Here is a 16,470-nt window from a genome sequence, read left to right as displayed (position 1 = left end):
TATATATATATATATATATATATATAATATTATATATAATATAATATGTATTAATATTATAATTTATGTGATATGTTTTGTATTATTTAAAATTAAACGTTTATAATTATTTTAGGCTTTTGTATTTCAAAATAATCACTGTTTTATCGAGAACTGTCAATTTTGAAATCCGTTAGTGTCATGTCTAATTGGCAAATCCTTTACGTGTTTGGTTCATACGTTGGTGGTTGTGAGTTCGAATCATAATTTATGAATTTTCTTTTTTATTTTTGAAATATTTAAAAACCTCACGTTAATCTTATTAAATATATGTAATATACGCAAAAAACATAAATTTTAAAATAAAATGAAAATTTACAACATAATCCAAGTTGTTGGTTTTTTTATTTTTATCTTCGTAAAGTAAGTTATAATGTACGAGGCGTGTTTTTTAAGTAAGTACCGTTTTGGAATTAAAAAAAGACGTGCAAAGATATGGCAATAATTTTATTTTTACATGAAAGCCTGTACCTTAATCTACTTTTCTACATAATTTCCGTGAATATTGAGGCACTTGTCATAACGTGGCACCAGTTTTTGAATACCTTCCTGATACAATTCTGCCGCCTGACTTGTTAACCACTGCATCACAAATGTTTTGACATCGTCTTGAAGACGCTGACCGCCCAGGTGTTTCTTCAAGTGCTGGAACAAATGGTAGTCGCTGGGCGCCAGATCAGGGCTGTATGGAGGATAATCTAGAGTTTCCCATTTAAATGATTTGATAAGATCTTTGGTCTGATTAGCCACATGTGAACGGGCATTGTCATGCAGCAAAACGATACCCTTACTCAACTTGCCACGTCTTTTGTTCTGGATTGCACGATGCAGATTTTTCAATGTCTCACAATAAGACGCTGCATTGATTGTCTCATTACGAGGCAGAAACTCCACTAGCAATACTCCTTTTCTGTCCCAAAAAACTGTGCACATGATTTTCCGGGCAGAAATTGTTTGCTTAAACTTCACTCTTTTGGGTGATGATGAATGTCGCCATTCCATAGATTGTTGTTTCGATTCTGGTGTGACGTAGGCCACCCACGTTTCGTCACCAGTAACAGTTTGGTCTAAAAAATCGTTACCTTCACTGTGGTACCGCTCAAGGAAAGTCAATGCACTGCCTAAACGTTGGGTTTTGTGCAAATCCGTCAACATTTTTAAAACCCAACGTGAACACAATTTCCGGTAATTCAAGTTTTCGGTAACAATACGATACAAAACACTACGAGAATACTGAGGAAAGCAGTCGGACAATGATGAAATTGTAAAGCGTCTGTTTTCTCTCACCTTTTCGTCCACTTTCTGCACCAAATTTTCATTAACGACCGAAGGACGCCCACTCCGTTCTTCATCATGCACATTTGTGCGGCCATCTTTAAAATCTCTCATCCATTTCCTTACTATTCCATCACTCATAATTTTTTGTCCGTAAACTTCAACGATCTCACGATGAATATCGATCGGTTTTACGCCTTTAGCAATAAGAAATCGTATAACAGCCCGTACTTCACAATCAGCGTGACTCACGATTGTTGGAGGCATCTTAAACACTGGAGTAAACAAGTATACAATGAAGAATCAGACTGTAATGGCGTCAGTGCGTAGACAAGAGATGTAGGTAACCAGCGCTCATGCGCGGAACGCCGACCGTAGCGCTGCGGCGGCGGAATCGCAAAACGGTACTTACTTAAAAAACATGCCTCGTATATTGGCAGTTTTAAATACTTATAAATATTACATTTTAATTTATATTGTATTAATATATTGAATTATGTTGCAGTGTATTTATTGTATTGTAATTTTTATATTAATAACAAAATAAACAATGAATTTTACTGCAGAGTATGTGTAAAATTTTTTTTGCATTCAACTCCTTTTATACATATATAAAAATAAAAATATATATTTTCATTAAAATATTGATACAATACTTTATTAACTATACTCCTATTACAGGTCAAATGTTTATATACAGCAAACGATGCACCATATATCTATATAACTAATTTTTTTTTCTCTTTCTACTCTCTCTTACGTATAGCATTACATATGTAATGATTGTGCAGATTGACACCTATATAATTTTTTAACGGCGAACGCGTGTATAGAAGTATAACTTCTACCGGCAGTCCCACTGGACTGCCACACCCTTTTTTTTATTATCCGACGGACGCCACATAATGATAGAAAACGTAATGAATAAAATGAGTAATACTACTTAACACTTTCCGTGATACATAAAGACAAACAAATTTTATGAAGAACTCGTATTTAAATACTGGTTGGTGTTCAGTTCCATAAACTTATTATATAAATACCTTAAAACCACTTAAAAGGTGAATAGCAAACCCGTCGCGCACTACCATCGAATTCGAAAAACCTTCTTATCAGTATAGTTTCGTCAATATAAGTCTTATCTGTATTATTGAAATTATAATGAGTTTGGATTGTACACAATTAAATCAACATTAAGAAATGAAGATTGACAAATTTTACCAGAAAACATATTTAAATTTTACCTGAAACCGGGCCTTTTAAACTATTATCGGTTAACTCAGGATGTTTATAGTCGGTACTAATTGAAATCAAACGTTTACTGCTGAACAAACTTTACACGTGCCATTTTACTTTCGTTACTAAACTCATATAGCGTTGTAGCTTTCTACTAACGCACAGATGTAACATTTAACTTAACTTTAATTTATTTTATATCAACATATTCCTTATTATTTGTGCTTCCTTATGAGAATATGATATATTAATATAAATTTAGTACTCAAAAATAATTATAGTTTTTTTCAGAAGAAAAGTTGCTCTTAGATAGGCGTATAACGCGACAAATAGTAAAATCTGATGAAGTTTTACCACTACTTAATTTCAAAATTATTCCAATTGAGCAACTAACTCAGAGTGATACTTTGCAAAGAATAAACATAGAACGGCCCACGAGTTCAGCTGGACAAGAACCACGTAAAAGTAAATATGAACTTAGACCCAATATAGAGGTACAAACTGATCAGTTTTCTCACTGGCCAACGTGGACTGTCAACAGAGAAAGATGCAAAATGGTCAAGTGTAAAGGCGTATCAAGAGTTGAATGTGAAAAATGCAAAATTCATTTATGCTTTCATTCCAAAAGCAATTGTTTTAAGCAGTTTCACAATATATCGTAATTTAGAATACTAATATGTATTATGTATAAAATATATCTATAGGAATTTTACTAATACACAATATTTGTTCTTACCGCTCCGCATTTTATCACAATCATTGTTGTTGTTTTTAAAGTGAAATTAAAAAAAAATATCCTGTTAATTTTATAGCACATTCTGTATATTCTGTATGTATTCTATAGTATATTTAAAAACCTATCAAATTTATTATGTATCTTTTTTTCATATAGAACAGTGGTAGTTCTGATGACTGACTAAACCTTGAATTAGCAAGGCCTTCTGATCGATTATGTTTTATACTTTTTTACGGATACGACTAAGGTTAATATAATTTTATTTTTTTAACTTATTTATTTTATATTTGGTTCACCAAGTAGGTTCATTAATATTTGCATATTTATGTTAGGTTAGGTTTAATATGAGTGGACGTTAAACCACCTCTCCAATCGACCCAAGAACTCTGTTGTGACTTATCAATACTTTAAGTTTATCTTTGAGCCCAGCCTTTGCAACAAAGTCTATTATGCCCTTGAAATATATAATTAAATATATTAAGCCTTATCCTATACAACCCTTGGCACTTGCAGGAAAAGTGTTTCCCCGTCTCGTCTTCAGCTTTATATAATCTGCAATCCGCACTTTCTCTCAGTCCGATTTTATTCATATGCATCTTGAGGCGCGTCTTATTAGGTGACCTACGATAATTCGCAGATCATTCCTTCATGTCTAGTGGATCTTTTGTTTGATCTTCACCACTTCTAAGCCTTCGAATATTTAAAAACTCACTTGTCCGTACAAGTGATTACGTTCATCCATTCCACTCAGTCCGATATCGTTCTTTTTGCTGTGTTTATTGCTATGCCAACGAAAGGCTCTGAGTCTATGAATGTTTCTTTTGCCCCTCCCATGGCAATTAGTTCAGGTCTTTCATTCCCTTAAATTCCAGTATATCCACACTTCTGCTTGGAAGATAGGGGAGTGATTACCTAGGCTTTCACTAATGCTTAGCTTTGGTTTCCAGGCTCCAACTTCGAATCCCTAATCGGTTTTAGACCTGTTTATATATCAGCATTGATTTGAAATTATAAGATTCGTTTTGTTCGACATCCATTCTATCTTTCCCAGTTTTTCGATAATATATTTAGGTTACATTGCATCTGGTACCATTTCCAACTCTTAATTATTTTTGATTATCTCTCCAGATTTAGTCCCAGTATTCTGTCGCCCTGCTTTCTGGCTTATTATCCGTCTTCTGTATGTATGCCTTCTCTTCCTTCTGCATGCAGTTCGCATATCTATATTTTTCTCCAATTTCCTATCAAGTAAACTGACTAATAAAATATTAATGTTTTGTCCCAAAAGTTTTAACGACTAATTCTTATAGTACTTTTGACACTGGTTTAGTAGCAGCTAGATAATAGTTTTTGATACTGGTTTGTAGTAGTTAAAAGATGATTGTGAGGGATTTTGTTTAGAATCTTGCTTCTTGCACATCTCTTTACGGAGCCCAGCAGTAGTCATCCAGCATTTTTGGATTCTATTTGCCTTGAGATTGTTTTTCCATACTTAAAATATCATAATAGAAACGTTCTCCATGTTCATCACTAACATCTATAAGATTTATTCAAGTTACAAACAGCCCAAATCACTGTAAGCTTTCAGTAGATTGTTAATGTATTACTTATTGTTGTCCATGCTGTCAGTCATTAAGTCTGCTGTCCCAATTGTTATCTGTTATTATATCTCGTATTTTTGAACCTACAAAGATTCTTTCTTTGATTTTCACTTTACTTAGACTAGAAAACTTTTCTTTTAAGTACACAACCTTGTACATTCTTGTACATATGTTTGACAAAGTTTTTCATCAACCGTAACTTGATATGCAGTAATGGCAGGTATACTTTTTTAGGATCAACCAAAATCATGTTTTCAACATATTTCTTACTGATTCAAGGGATTTCCGCTCGGGCCATGATTTCTTTGTATAATGTCATAACTAACAAGCAATTAATTTAAGATCTCCTCATAAGTTCCATCTGTATCTATCATATTGGATATTTTCTAAAATCAGTTTCATATTGCTAGAAGTCTTTCATGTTTACAGAAATAAATTAATAAAAGGACTGAAATGAATTGTTTACCGTTATGAAATAAAACAGTCTTCAGGCTAACTTTTGATCAGTCTAAAAATAAACGCCACTCTTCTGGTATATTCTTATGACCTTAAGTGTTCATTACTGCTGAAATACAATACACTAACTCCCGCTCTTGGGAGAAAAATCCTCAAAATCCTCTTACCTGTTTCTAAAGCAACTTACTTTATTACTTTTGCCAAGTGTGCTCCTAGAAGCCTATACCTCTAAGGCGTAATCCAAACAGTTCCTCTTGTTTTTTTAAATAAATTCAAATAACGAACCAAATGACTAAGGTCACCTTAAGATAATAAATGAGGCTTAGTGGCTACGTCAAAACTAGGACCTTGTATATTATCATTTTCTTCTTGATCTGGTTCAGGATTTGTACGGTCAACGCAGCAAAAAAAAATTATTACTACTACGCAAAAAATGATGAATAATATCAATTATTCATCGTGCATTAGATTCAAGAATCAAGAATTCAAGAATCAAGTGGTGATTGTTGAGGATGCAGTCTATTTGGCCCACAAGGCAAAGAAAACTCTTTGACTTACTGTCAAGCTTTCGAATTTATTTTAATTCTTTTTCAAGACATCTGTGAACAAATCAATATAAAAATTATTATCAGGTTATAATTATTAATTGTCTTACTTACTAGTCGTGAGCTTACAGTTTATGTTGTACTTTTTAAAACAAAACATCTATTAAAAATTTTTTTTTTAATTTTTCTTAAAATATCTATATTGTCATTATATATGTCATTGCCATGTTGGTTTGATTAATATACATACATGAATGACTATAAAGTTACTTTATGTGGAAAGCAAAACAAGTAACAATAGTTTTTATTATTATTAATTTGATGGTCGATGAAAAATAAATTAGTCCAGTCAGTTTAGCTTAACCATATAAAAGAGTTTTCTTTGTCTTGTGGACCAAATGGACTGACTGCATCCTCAAGTATCACCACTTGATATTTAAATCAGCAGTCAATAATACCAGCATCTTATATATATATATATATATATATATATATATATATATATATATATATATATATATATATATATATATATATATATAAATATATATATATATATATATATATATATATATATATATATATATATATATATATATATATATATATACACTCGCGATCATAAAATCCGGGTCATCTTGAAAATTTCAAGTTTCTTAAATATTTTTGCCTCTGGTGCAGTAATAACCTTTTTTTTTTTGGTTAATGTATTTTTTATTTGTCATCAATGTTTGTTTTGAAAGAAAAAAAAATGGTTTTTTATTGTTTTTATTGAAAAAAACAGAAAACAAATCAAATTGTCGATAAAACAGACATACGAAAAAAATGGAAAATACAGAACGTGGTAAAAAATCAGTGAAATTTTAATGACCGATATCGTGTATTGCCTCCCCTTGCTCTAATAACCTCTTGCAGACGACGGGGCATACTCTCAATTTTTCTCCGGATTACATGTTGTGGTATGTTATTCCACTCTCTCACTAACAGATCCTTAAGCTCCGGTGCGTTGTTAGGAGGAGGTGTATGGGTTTGAATACGTTTTTTCAAATCGTCCCAGAGATGTTCGATGGGATTCAGGTCCGGAGACCTAGCTAGCCAGGGTATCCTCGTAATTCCAACTTCGTCCAAGTATTACATACTGATCCTGGCAACGTGCTGTCGCACGTTGTCCTGCATAAAAACGGCGTTTTCTCCAAGCCCTGCCATGTTGGGCATAACATGTTCTTCCGGAATCTCCGTAATGTACCTTCGTGCAGTTAGGGACCCATTTTCGATGAAGGGTAATTCTGTGTGGAAGTCGGAAGATATACCTCCCCAAGCCATGACCGAGCCTCCACCAAATAGCATTCTTGAAGCAATGCAAGCTTGTGAAAATCATTCACCGGTTCTCCTCCAAACTCTTACACGTGCATCGGATCCAGTTAGGCAGAAACGGGATTCATCTGAGAATAACACTTTGCTACAATTGTTAATTCTCTAATGCGCGTATTGTCGAGCAAAAGCTAGTCTTGCAACTCGAGGCACCCGGCGAAGGGGAGGTACTCTAGCCATTACCCGAGAAGATAGTCAAGAACAAAGTCTTCTTCTGACTGTTGCAACACTAAAATTGCGATTTCGTACTTCCTCTAGACGATTTTGATGCATAACCGCAGTTAAGGTCCGGTTTCGTAAATCCTGAAACACAAGGAAACGGTCATCTAATGCCTTGGTCGTTCTTCTTCGTCCAGAGCCAGGTCGCCTGGTTATCAAACTTGCCTACTGAAAGCGTTGAAGCACTCGTTGAACCGTAGAAAGGCTTACGCCAACAGTTCTTGCGACTTGCCGTTGAGTGTGACCGTCTTCCACAAGTGCAACAATTTGTGCCGTTTCAACAACCGTCAAAGGCATTTTTGTCAAAAAATAAACACTAATAATGGCACTAATAAACACTAATGGTGGCAATAATAAACGTTTGTCTGTTGCATTTGAACAGAAAGTCGAAGTACAAACGAGACATTTAAAACAAGCGGAGTTACAGGTAGCGTTCATTTTGGGAAGTGCGCACTTTACCGCGAAATCGGCACTATTGGAATTCTTTGTTACAAAGGAAACCGCAACAATTCTCAGAAACATGCATTAGTTTGTATTTGTGTTATTATTATTTACGATAAAGCTCGTTAAAAATGAAATATCGGTGATTTTCAAGGTGACCCGGATTTTATGATCGCGAGTGTATATACATATATTGTTACGACCACCAAAAATTTACTTTACTGAAAATTGTATATATTGTTTGCTTATCACAAAGAATATATACAATTAAAATTAATAGAAAAATAAATAAATAAAAATAAAAAATGAATATAAATAAATAATATAATAAATGAATAAAAATAAAAAATTCAATGTCATAAATTAATCTCGGGAATAACCGCGTAGGCAGATTGAGACCCCGAACTCGAACCGAACCGTATCTCTCTTGAAAATGGCTCCAAAATGGGTGCCGAAACGTCGAGTATTAAATTCTCAACGCGGTTCTTCCCGAGAACTTAGTAATTTTCATTTATCTGACCGCGTAAATTTATCCGAACATATGTATATATATATATATATATATATATATATATATATATATATATATATATATATATATATATATATATAAATATATATATATTATATTTTTTATTGCGAAATGTAGTTAATATAATAAATTGGTCTTAAAACGTATTGTTCTTCATTTATTCAAAGTTCAATAAAATTTTATGTTGGGCTGTAAAATTACTTTCAAAAGAAGTTGTCTAGAAGAAAAAAATGTTGTTAGTTACCAGTTTTTCTTAATGAAATCACAATTTTATGACATTAAAAATTTATGTAAAATTGTATTAAAATCAGCAAAAAATAAGAACCATTAAATACTACTTGGTAATCAATATATGTATATATATATATATATATATATATATATATATATATATATATATATATATTTCTGGTCTCGAGTGAGTATGTGATTACTTAATATCCTCGTTATATCGACTCCTGCATAGAATAACGTTGTAACTGACATTTTTGTCGATTTTATTGTTTTTATTTTAATAATATTATTATTATTATTTTCTTGTTGTAAAACTTATTTGATTTATTCACCTATATCGTCGATGTGGCTGCATGTATAAGAAAGATTCCAAATGGAGTAATACCTACCGTAAATATAAAAAATATTTGAAATTTTTATAGACAGAAAAAGATTTGATCTTGTATAAAGTATTTTAAGTTAAGTCTACAACATCTAATATTCTTTTTATTGTTCTAATCTTATTTTTAGGAGATGAACTAATAACTTTTAAAACAATATTACTGAAACAAAATGAAATATTTGATGAATTGAAAACTGAAAATGAAGAAGCTTTTTTTCCTGACGGTTCGGAGTATATTCCATCATCATCTGGTAAATATATTGTTTTGAAAATTTTTTTACCTGAGTGAGACTTAATTGGAATTTTTTAATTATTTTAAATGTTTACAGAATCATCAGAAAGTTCTATTCTACTTCAGAATCATTCTGGTTCGGGTGATGGCCTCCGAAGTAACAATGATGAATTGATAGTAGAAAATATTAACTACAGTACAAAACGTGGAAAAAGACGTAAAGCTAATAGATCGCAATGGAAAGATGTAATTCGTAAAGAAAAGAAAAACAAAGGGGAACAATTTATAAATAGAAAAGGTAAATTGGTAAAACAACGACAACTTAAAGGTGGTTGTACGGACAAATGTATCCGAAAGTGTCAAGAAAAAATTAATTTTGCAACAAGGCAACAACTTTTTAAAGAGTTTTGGAAAATGGGAGATCACAGCCTTCAAACCCAATATATTAGTTGTTTAGTTAGTAGATACCCAAAAAATCGTATTTTAAATAGTTCCATTGAATCTAGAAGGAAGTGGACATTTCAATATAAATTGCCGCTAAATGATAGCTACGTTGTGGTATGTAAAAAAATGTTTCTTGATACGTTTGATATAACCGATAGTTGGGTAATGACAATGTCTAAAAAGATGTCAGAAGTTGGTATAATTTTTGAAGATATGCGTGGAAAACATACCACTCGCCGACAACGAAAAGTAGATAAAATAAAATAGACTGTTTAAAAAGACATATCGTCTATTCCAGCAGTAGTCTCATTGTTTTATAAATTTAAACAACAAAATTATACTTTAAACAGACACTAAAAATTTCTAAATTTTTTGATTTGTATAGCGAGTGGATGCAAAAAGAACATCCTATCTAGTCTACTGTAATATTAAGACAGTACCGTGAAATTTGTACATTATTTACGTTTTAAATGTTTAACATTTAAGTTTTTTAAACCAAAAAGACTGGTGTGTCTTATGTGCTGTTTATCAAAATGCACGTGAAGACGAAAAAGCAGTGATGGATTTAAAGTACACTAACCACATTGCTAATAAAACTGTTGTAAGACAACACACTTTAGTCTGAACTGTCAGCAGTTTTATTAGAAACGGAAATGATGCGTTTATAATTTCACAATAGTTGACATAGGACACAATGAAAGAGTTTTCTACATGAGTGATGAAGTAGCAGTATTTACAATTTCATTGCAACTAAAGTATGAAAAAGATATAAAAACTTTATATACTTATATACCAGAGCCGTTCGTAAAAAAGATTCCCATGCATTTTAAAAATAGCTTTATTTTTGTTCTTAGTGTTACACATAATTTTAAAACTTATGTTATTAACCTACATAATTGCCGTTTGGTTATCTAAACAATTTTGCAGACAATGCACCAAATGCCCATGTTGCCACGCCAATTTTCTCGCCAATCGATTAATGAAGCAAGTAACCTCTTCCTTGACTTCGGTACTGAAGCGTAAGACACCCAAGTGTTTTTTTTTAATTTTGGGAATAAATGATAATCACTTGGTGCTATGGTGCTAGGTTCGGACTGAAGGTGTGGGGGGGGGGCAACACTCTCGCCAAAATCTCTTAGTATTTGTTCAGTTTGATGTGAGACATGAGGTCGAGCGTTGGAGAAGCTTCACACAACTGGACATGAATTGTGGTGTGGAAAGTCTCAGGAATAGGCAAAGCAAGGTCGTTAATGGTAAACCTCTGACCTTCAAGTAATATTCGACAATTTCTCCTTCCGCTCCGATGATTAGTTGCGAACATGTTGAAGAGATGTGCATTTTTCCCCATAAACTTCGATTAACTGACGATGAATGTCAATAGGTGAAATCCGTTTTGCATTTAAAAACCCTATTACAGCACGAATTTCACAACTGGCTGTAACGTCGATCGGAAGCTCCATTTTCGAAGGCTGCTAGGCCGGCAGTGCCGGCACCAAGCAATAGAGCGAGACCCTAGTGGTGACGAGAGGCTAATTGGCAATTTGCCAAAATATATTACAAAGTGGTTCAAAAGTTTTGAAAACCCTTAGAAAATACTAAGAAATATTATCGCTACATACTTTGTGTTATCTTCTTCTTCAAGTGCTATCTTCGCGGCGGAGGTCGGCAATCATCATAGCTATTCGGACTTTTGAGACGGCGGCTCTGAAAAGTTCATTTGATGTACTACATCCGTACCAATCTCTCAGGTTGGCAGCCATGACATTCTACGCCTTCCTATGCTTCTCTTTCCTTGGATCTTTCCCTGCATAATCAGTTGGAGCAAGATGTATTTCTCTCCGTGTGTTATATGTCCGAGATATTCCAATTTTCTTGTTTTAATTATATTTAAAATTTCTATTTCTTTATTCATCCTTCTCCGAACCTCTTTGTTTGTGACGTGTTCTGTCCCCGATGTTTTCAGAATTCTTCTATACACCCACAGTTCGAATGATTCCAGTTTTTTCATTGATGTCGCATTCAAGGTCCATAATTCCATTCCATAAAATAAAGTCGAAAAAATATAGCACCTCGCCAACCTAACTCTTAGTTCCAATTTTAAATGACTTGTACATAGCACTCTTCTCATTTTGTTGAAATTTGCTCTAGCTTTTTTTATTCTGATTTTGATCTTCTGAATGTAATCATTTGTGGAGTTAATCATTGTTCCCATATCTGCATATTTGTCCACTTGTTCGACGTTGGTCCCGCTTATTAGTAGATTCTCGTTATTTCTTTGAGTTTTCGTTATTCTCATAAATTTCGTCTTCTTGTAATAAATAAAAATAAAAATAAAAAAATAAAAAATAAAAACGTTTATTGCCATTCTAAGATATTTACATGTCAAAACTTAAGAAATTTTAGCCTTCTTTCTTCCTCGACGTCCCGCTCGTGCACCGCCAGCGCTTGAAGATTTCTCCTTTCGGTTCCTGGGTTTTCCTGGGTGGTGTCCTCGTCTGCTTCTGTAGGTACTAAAATCGGCAAACGTACCTACTTCCCTGCACGCCTGGTTAGACCCTGATCAGGTGGTCGATCAGTCTATGGGTGGATCTGTGTATCCTCTGGATCCTGTTCTTCTCGAGGATATCCCTGGTCTTTCGCAGTCTTCGAGTGGCCTGGTTGAAGAACCACCTGGTTCTGTTCTCGGCCACTTCCCTTAGTGGCGTGTATCCTAACCTGTTCTTGATTGTCGCGTTCGTAACTCTATCCTCCCATGCTGTTCCGTCGATGATTCGGTAGCATGAGTTCTCAGTTGCTTCCAACTTTTTCCAGTGTGATTCCGCAATGGAGCTCCACACTGGTATAGCATACAGAATCACCGACCTAACATATGCTTGGTAGAGTTGAATTTTCTTCGCCTTCGAGAGTGGACTGGACCTAAAAATGAAAGGAAGTATTAGTTTTTTAGCTGCATTAGCTTTTACCTTAGTTTTTTGTGTATGCACCCGGAAGTTGAGTTTTCTGTCGAGGTGGACTCCTAGGTATTTGACCGTCTCTGTTTCCTGAATTCTGTTGTCTCCTACTGTGATCTGATTCCGTAGTTGTCGTCTATCCTGGCCGAAAATGATGAACTGCGTTTTTTCGGCGTTGATCTTGATTTTCCATTTTTCGGTGTAGTCCGTGATTCTTTCCAGGTGGCTCTCCATGTTATCTATGATTCTTCTTTCGTCTTTTCCGGATGCATACACTGCTGTGTCGTCTGCATACAGGGCTGTAGAAGTCCTTGGATCTGTAGGGAGGTCTGAAACAAAAATGTTATATAAAATGGGTGATAAAATGCTGCCCTGAGGCATTCCTTCCTGGATTTCTTGAATCGTCGACATCTTTTGGTCAGCTGAAACTTGGAATGTTCTATTAGATAGATACATGTCGCAGATGTTGATGAGGTAGTGTGGAAGTCTAGCCTTGTCCATCTTGTAGATTAGTGCCTTCTTCCAAACCGTGTCGTAGGCTTTCTCTATGTCCAGTATGGCTAATCCTGTCTTCTGTTTCCTGTTGAATTTTATCTTCGTGTCGCTGATGATCCTTGCTAATTGGAGTTCGCAGTTTCTTCCTTTTCTGAAACCAAACTGGTCTTCTTGGATGACTCCTCTTCTTTCTGTATGCTTCACGAGTCTCTTGTAGATGATTTTTTCTAAGATCTTTCCCATCGTTTCCAGGAGTGATATGGGCCTGTAGCTTTCCGGTCTTCTTCCATCTTTCCTTGGTTTCAGAAGAGGTATAATCTTGGCGTGTTTCCAGTTGTTTGGAAAATGTCCTTTTTCCAGGCAGTATTTGAAGATATAGTACAGCTGTACTATGATCTTCTTCGGAAGTTCCTTGAGGGTGATGTTGTGGATTCCTTCTTGTCCTGGTGCTCTGCTTCCTTTCAGTTTCCTGATGATTTTTGCAACTTCGCTTGGGCTGATATGGTCTTCCTCGTCTATTTGGAACTCGTTCCTTCTTCTGATCCTGTTGTATTCTTGCTCGACTTTCCTCTTTGTTCTTGCATCCGACATATCCTGGTTTTGTCTGTGTGTGGCTGCCATCTTCCTTGATATTACATCAACTTTTCCTTGGGTGTCGTAGTGTGTTCCCTCGTTGTCCATGATTTGTGGCATCTTTTGTTTTCCTCTTCTTCTTGCCTTCAGCATTTTCCAAACGTTTCCATGGTTTTCTTCAGCTCTTCTGATGTTGTTGTGCCACTGGTTTTCAGTAAGACTTCTCAGTCTTACTCTTATTTCTTCGGATAGGATGTCTCCGTAGTCCTTGAATTCCTGTCTTCTGGTTCTTTGGAATGCTCGTCTGGCCTTGTTTCTATCCTTGATGATGTCCTGTAGCTCTGTTGGGATGATCAGTCCTCTGTTGTTCGTCATTGATTTTGGGATGTTGGCTTCCATTGCTCGTTGGATTCTTCTTGTGATTTCTTCGATCTTTTCTTCTACTTCTTCTGTTGATTGGAATTCTCTCTTCATTTCCATTTGGTTTAGCTGTCTTCTGTAGTTAGGCCAGTTAGCATCTTTCCATCTCCATCTTTCTACTGGTTCTATCCTTGGCAAGTCGACTCTCGATGTCATCCTTCCTATTACTGGCTTGTGGTCCGAACTGCATTCGAAGTATGTTCTGACGTCTTCCATTATTACATCCTTGGTGATGAACAGGTCCAGTGTTGAGTTGTTGTGTCCTCTTATTGGATTGATCCTTGTTGGTTCGTCTGGAGCGAATAACATCCTATCTCTGTCCTCGCAGTATCTTAGTAGAGTTGTTCCTGGTGCTGTGTCCGTCATACATCCCCATGCTGTGTGTTTGGCGTTGAAATCTCCTGCTACGACTACGGTTGGTGCAGAGTTGAGTAAGGCATCCAGTTCTTCTATGGCTAGTTCTTCCGAGTGCTTCCTGTAAATTGAAAAGATATTAGCTATACCTACTTTGATTCCAACACTTTCGAAATGGTGTGTATCCATCAAAACCTGGTTCCATTCTATGTTGTTCTTAACATAGATGGCTACTCCTCTGTCGTTTGGTTCGTCTCTTCTTCCGAATCCATCGTAGTTTGTTATCCTTGGAAGTTGGGAGTCCGTCATGTATCTTGTTTCAGACAGGCATATGACATCTGGGTTATGCCTTACGACTGTCTCTCGAAGTTCGCTGATCCTTAGCCTCAGTGATGCTATGTTGAACTGGAGTATCTTCAGGTGCTTATGGTTCATTGTAGATCTCTTCATATTTCATGAAAATCATTGCTTTTTCTGCAAATGATTTTGCCTGTAGTAGCTCCCTCTTCATATCTTGAAGAATTTCCATCATTTTCTGTACATTAACTATTTCGTTAATTTCAGCCCAGGTGCTTTTGACTCCATCATTCCTTGGTGTTTGTTGCTCTCCTTTGCTCGCTTCTGCATATGATACACTGCTGGTGGTTTTCCTGAAGGTCGAAGGATGTGGCGCTGGTGGAGCCGTTTTCTGCGGTTGGTTCCTCGCTCTTCTCGCAGCTTGCCTGTCTAGGTACTCAATGTGCTTGCTGCACATTGGATAGTTGGAAGTGTGTGCCTCCTGGCAGTTACAGCACTTCACTTTGTTTACCTGACCTTTTGGGAGAGGGCAGTGTCTCGTCTGATGTCCGTTAGCGCATTTCATGCACCTAGGTTGCTTGAAGCAGTTTCTGGCAGAGTGTCCAAACTCCTGGCAGTTGAAACACTGCGTTGCCCTGGATGGTTTAGAGTAAGCATCCCATCTTACTCTTATGTTTTGCACTCCGTTGATCCTTTTTATCTCCTTCAGATCCTGTTGTTTGTCCACTTGGAGCAGGTAGGAGCTGCTTTGTGCTCCTGGTTTCCTGGTTTTCAGTTCGGTGACTTTTCCGATGATTCCTTGTTCACGGAGGTCAGCTTCGACTTCATCGAGGTCCAATCCTGGGGCCGCTTTCATGACGATTTTCTTCGTTACTTCCGATTTCTTCGTAAATGTATGGAAGGCTGTTGATGTAGAGATGAAATCCTGTTTGAGTTTTTCGTAATCTTCATTGGTTTTTAGGTACACCCTTGTACCTGCTTTTCCAGAAGGTGAAATTTGGAAGTTATTGTGTCCTAATAACTTCGTTATTTCCTTGATGAAGGTTGCATAACTCCCAATTTGTCCTGCTATGACCAGAGGGGGCACTCTTTCTTTCCTGGTTGTCGTCGTAGAAGGTGTTTCTTCAGTGTTGATTGTAGATAAAACTTGATAACGGTTCTGAGTTGTAACCGTTCCACTACTTGTTGATGGTCGCTGTCTAGCTCCTGCTAAGTTTTCATTTGAATTTCTTCTCTGGCATTTCACTGCCTGGAATGGTTCTTCTTCCATGATCTCTACGTTGTTTGAAGCCATCGTGGTTGTGGATTCTTCTACTGATGTTATTTCTTGTTCTGTTTCGTTATCCTGTAGCTGTTCCTGGGCGGGTCCACCTCTCCTTGAGGTGGGCCTGAATTTTTTGTTCTTGAATAACTTCCTGTGAAGTGGGAATTCCCGTCTGATTGGACTGGATGCTGAAATTAAATCTGTAATTTTATTAGTAAAAACAGTTTTATCGTCTTTTTTAGTCTTGAAAAAGACTAAATCAGAGATATCCTGATTTCTTACATGAGCAAATTCGGACAACGTTAAACCGTTCGGTTTACCGCCGACCGGCTTGGGTTGGGGTAGCTGTTTGACGTCAGTCGCTCGGACCTAA

The 16,470-nt window shown here is 35.7% G+C and overlaps 1 protein-coding gene across 1 annotated transcript in view; it reads left to right on the top strand.

The window, feature by feature from the left end:
- The first annotated feature begins 5,100 nt into the window (after positions 1-5,100).
- LOC140435973 (uncharacterized) overlaps positions 5,101-16,470 on the top strand; it is a 31,547-nt gene continuing 20,177 nt past the window's right edge. The window contains exons 1-3 of the mRNA XM_072524685.1: positions 5,101-5,107; positions 9,196-9,318; positions 9,397-9,597. Coding sequence (XP_072380786.1) covers positions 5,101-5,107; positions 9,196-9,318; positions 9,397-9,597 — 331 coding nt within the window. The remainder of the gene's footprint in view (positions 5,108-9,195; positions 9,319-9,396; positions 9,598-16,470) is intronic.

This window comes from Diabrotica undecimpunctata, chromosome 3 (assembly GCF_040954645.1).
Source record: "Diabrotica undecimpunctata isolate CICGRU chromosome 3, icDiaUnde3, whole genome shotgun sequence".
Classification (NCBI taxonomy): Eukaryota; Metazoa; Arthropoda; class Insecta; order Coleoptera; family Chrysomelidae; genus Diabrotica; species Diabrotica undecimpunctata.
The sequence above is the reverse complement of the archived record's forward strand: the minus strand, read 5'-3'. Positions and strand labels throughout refer to the sequence as shown.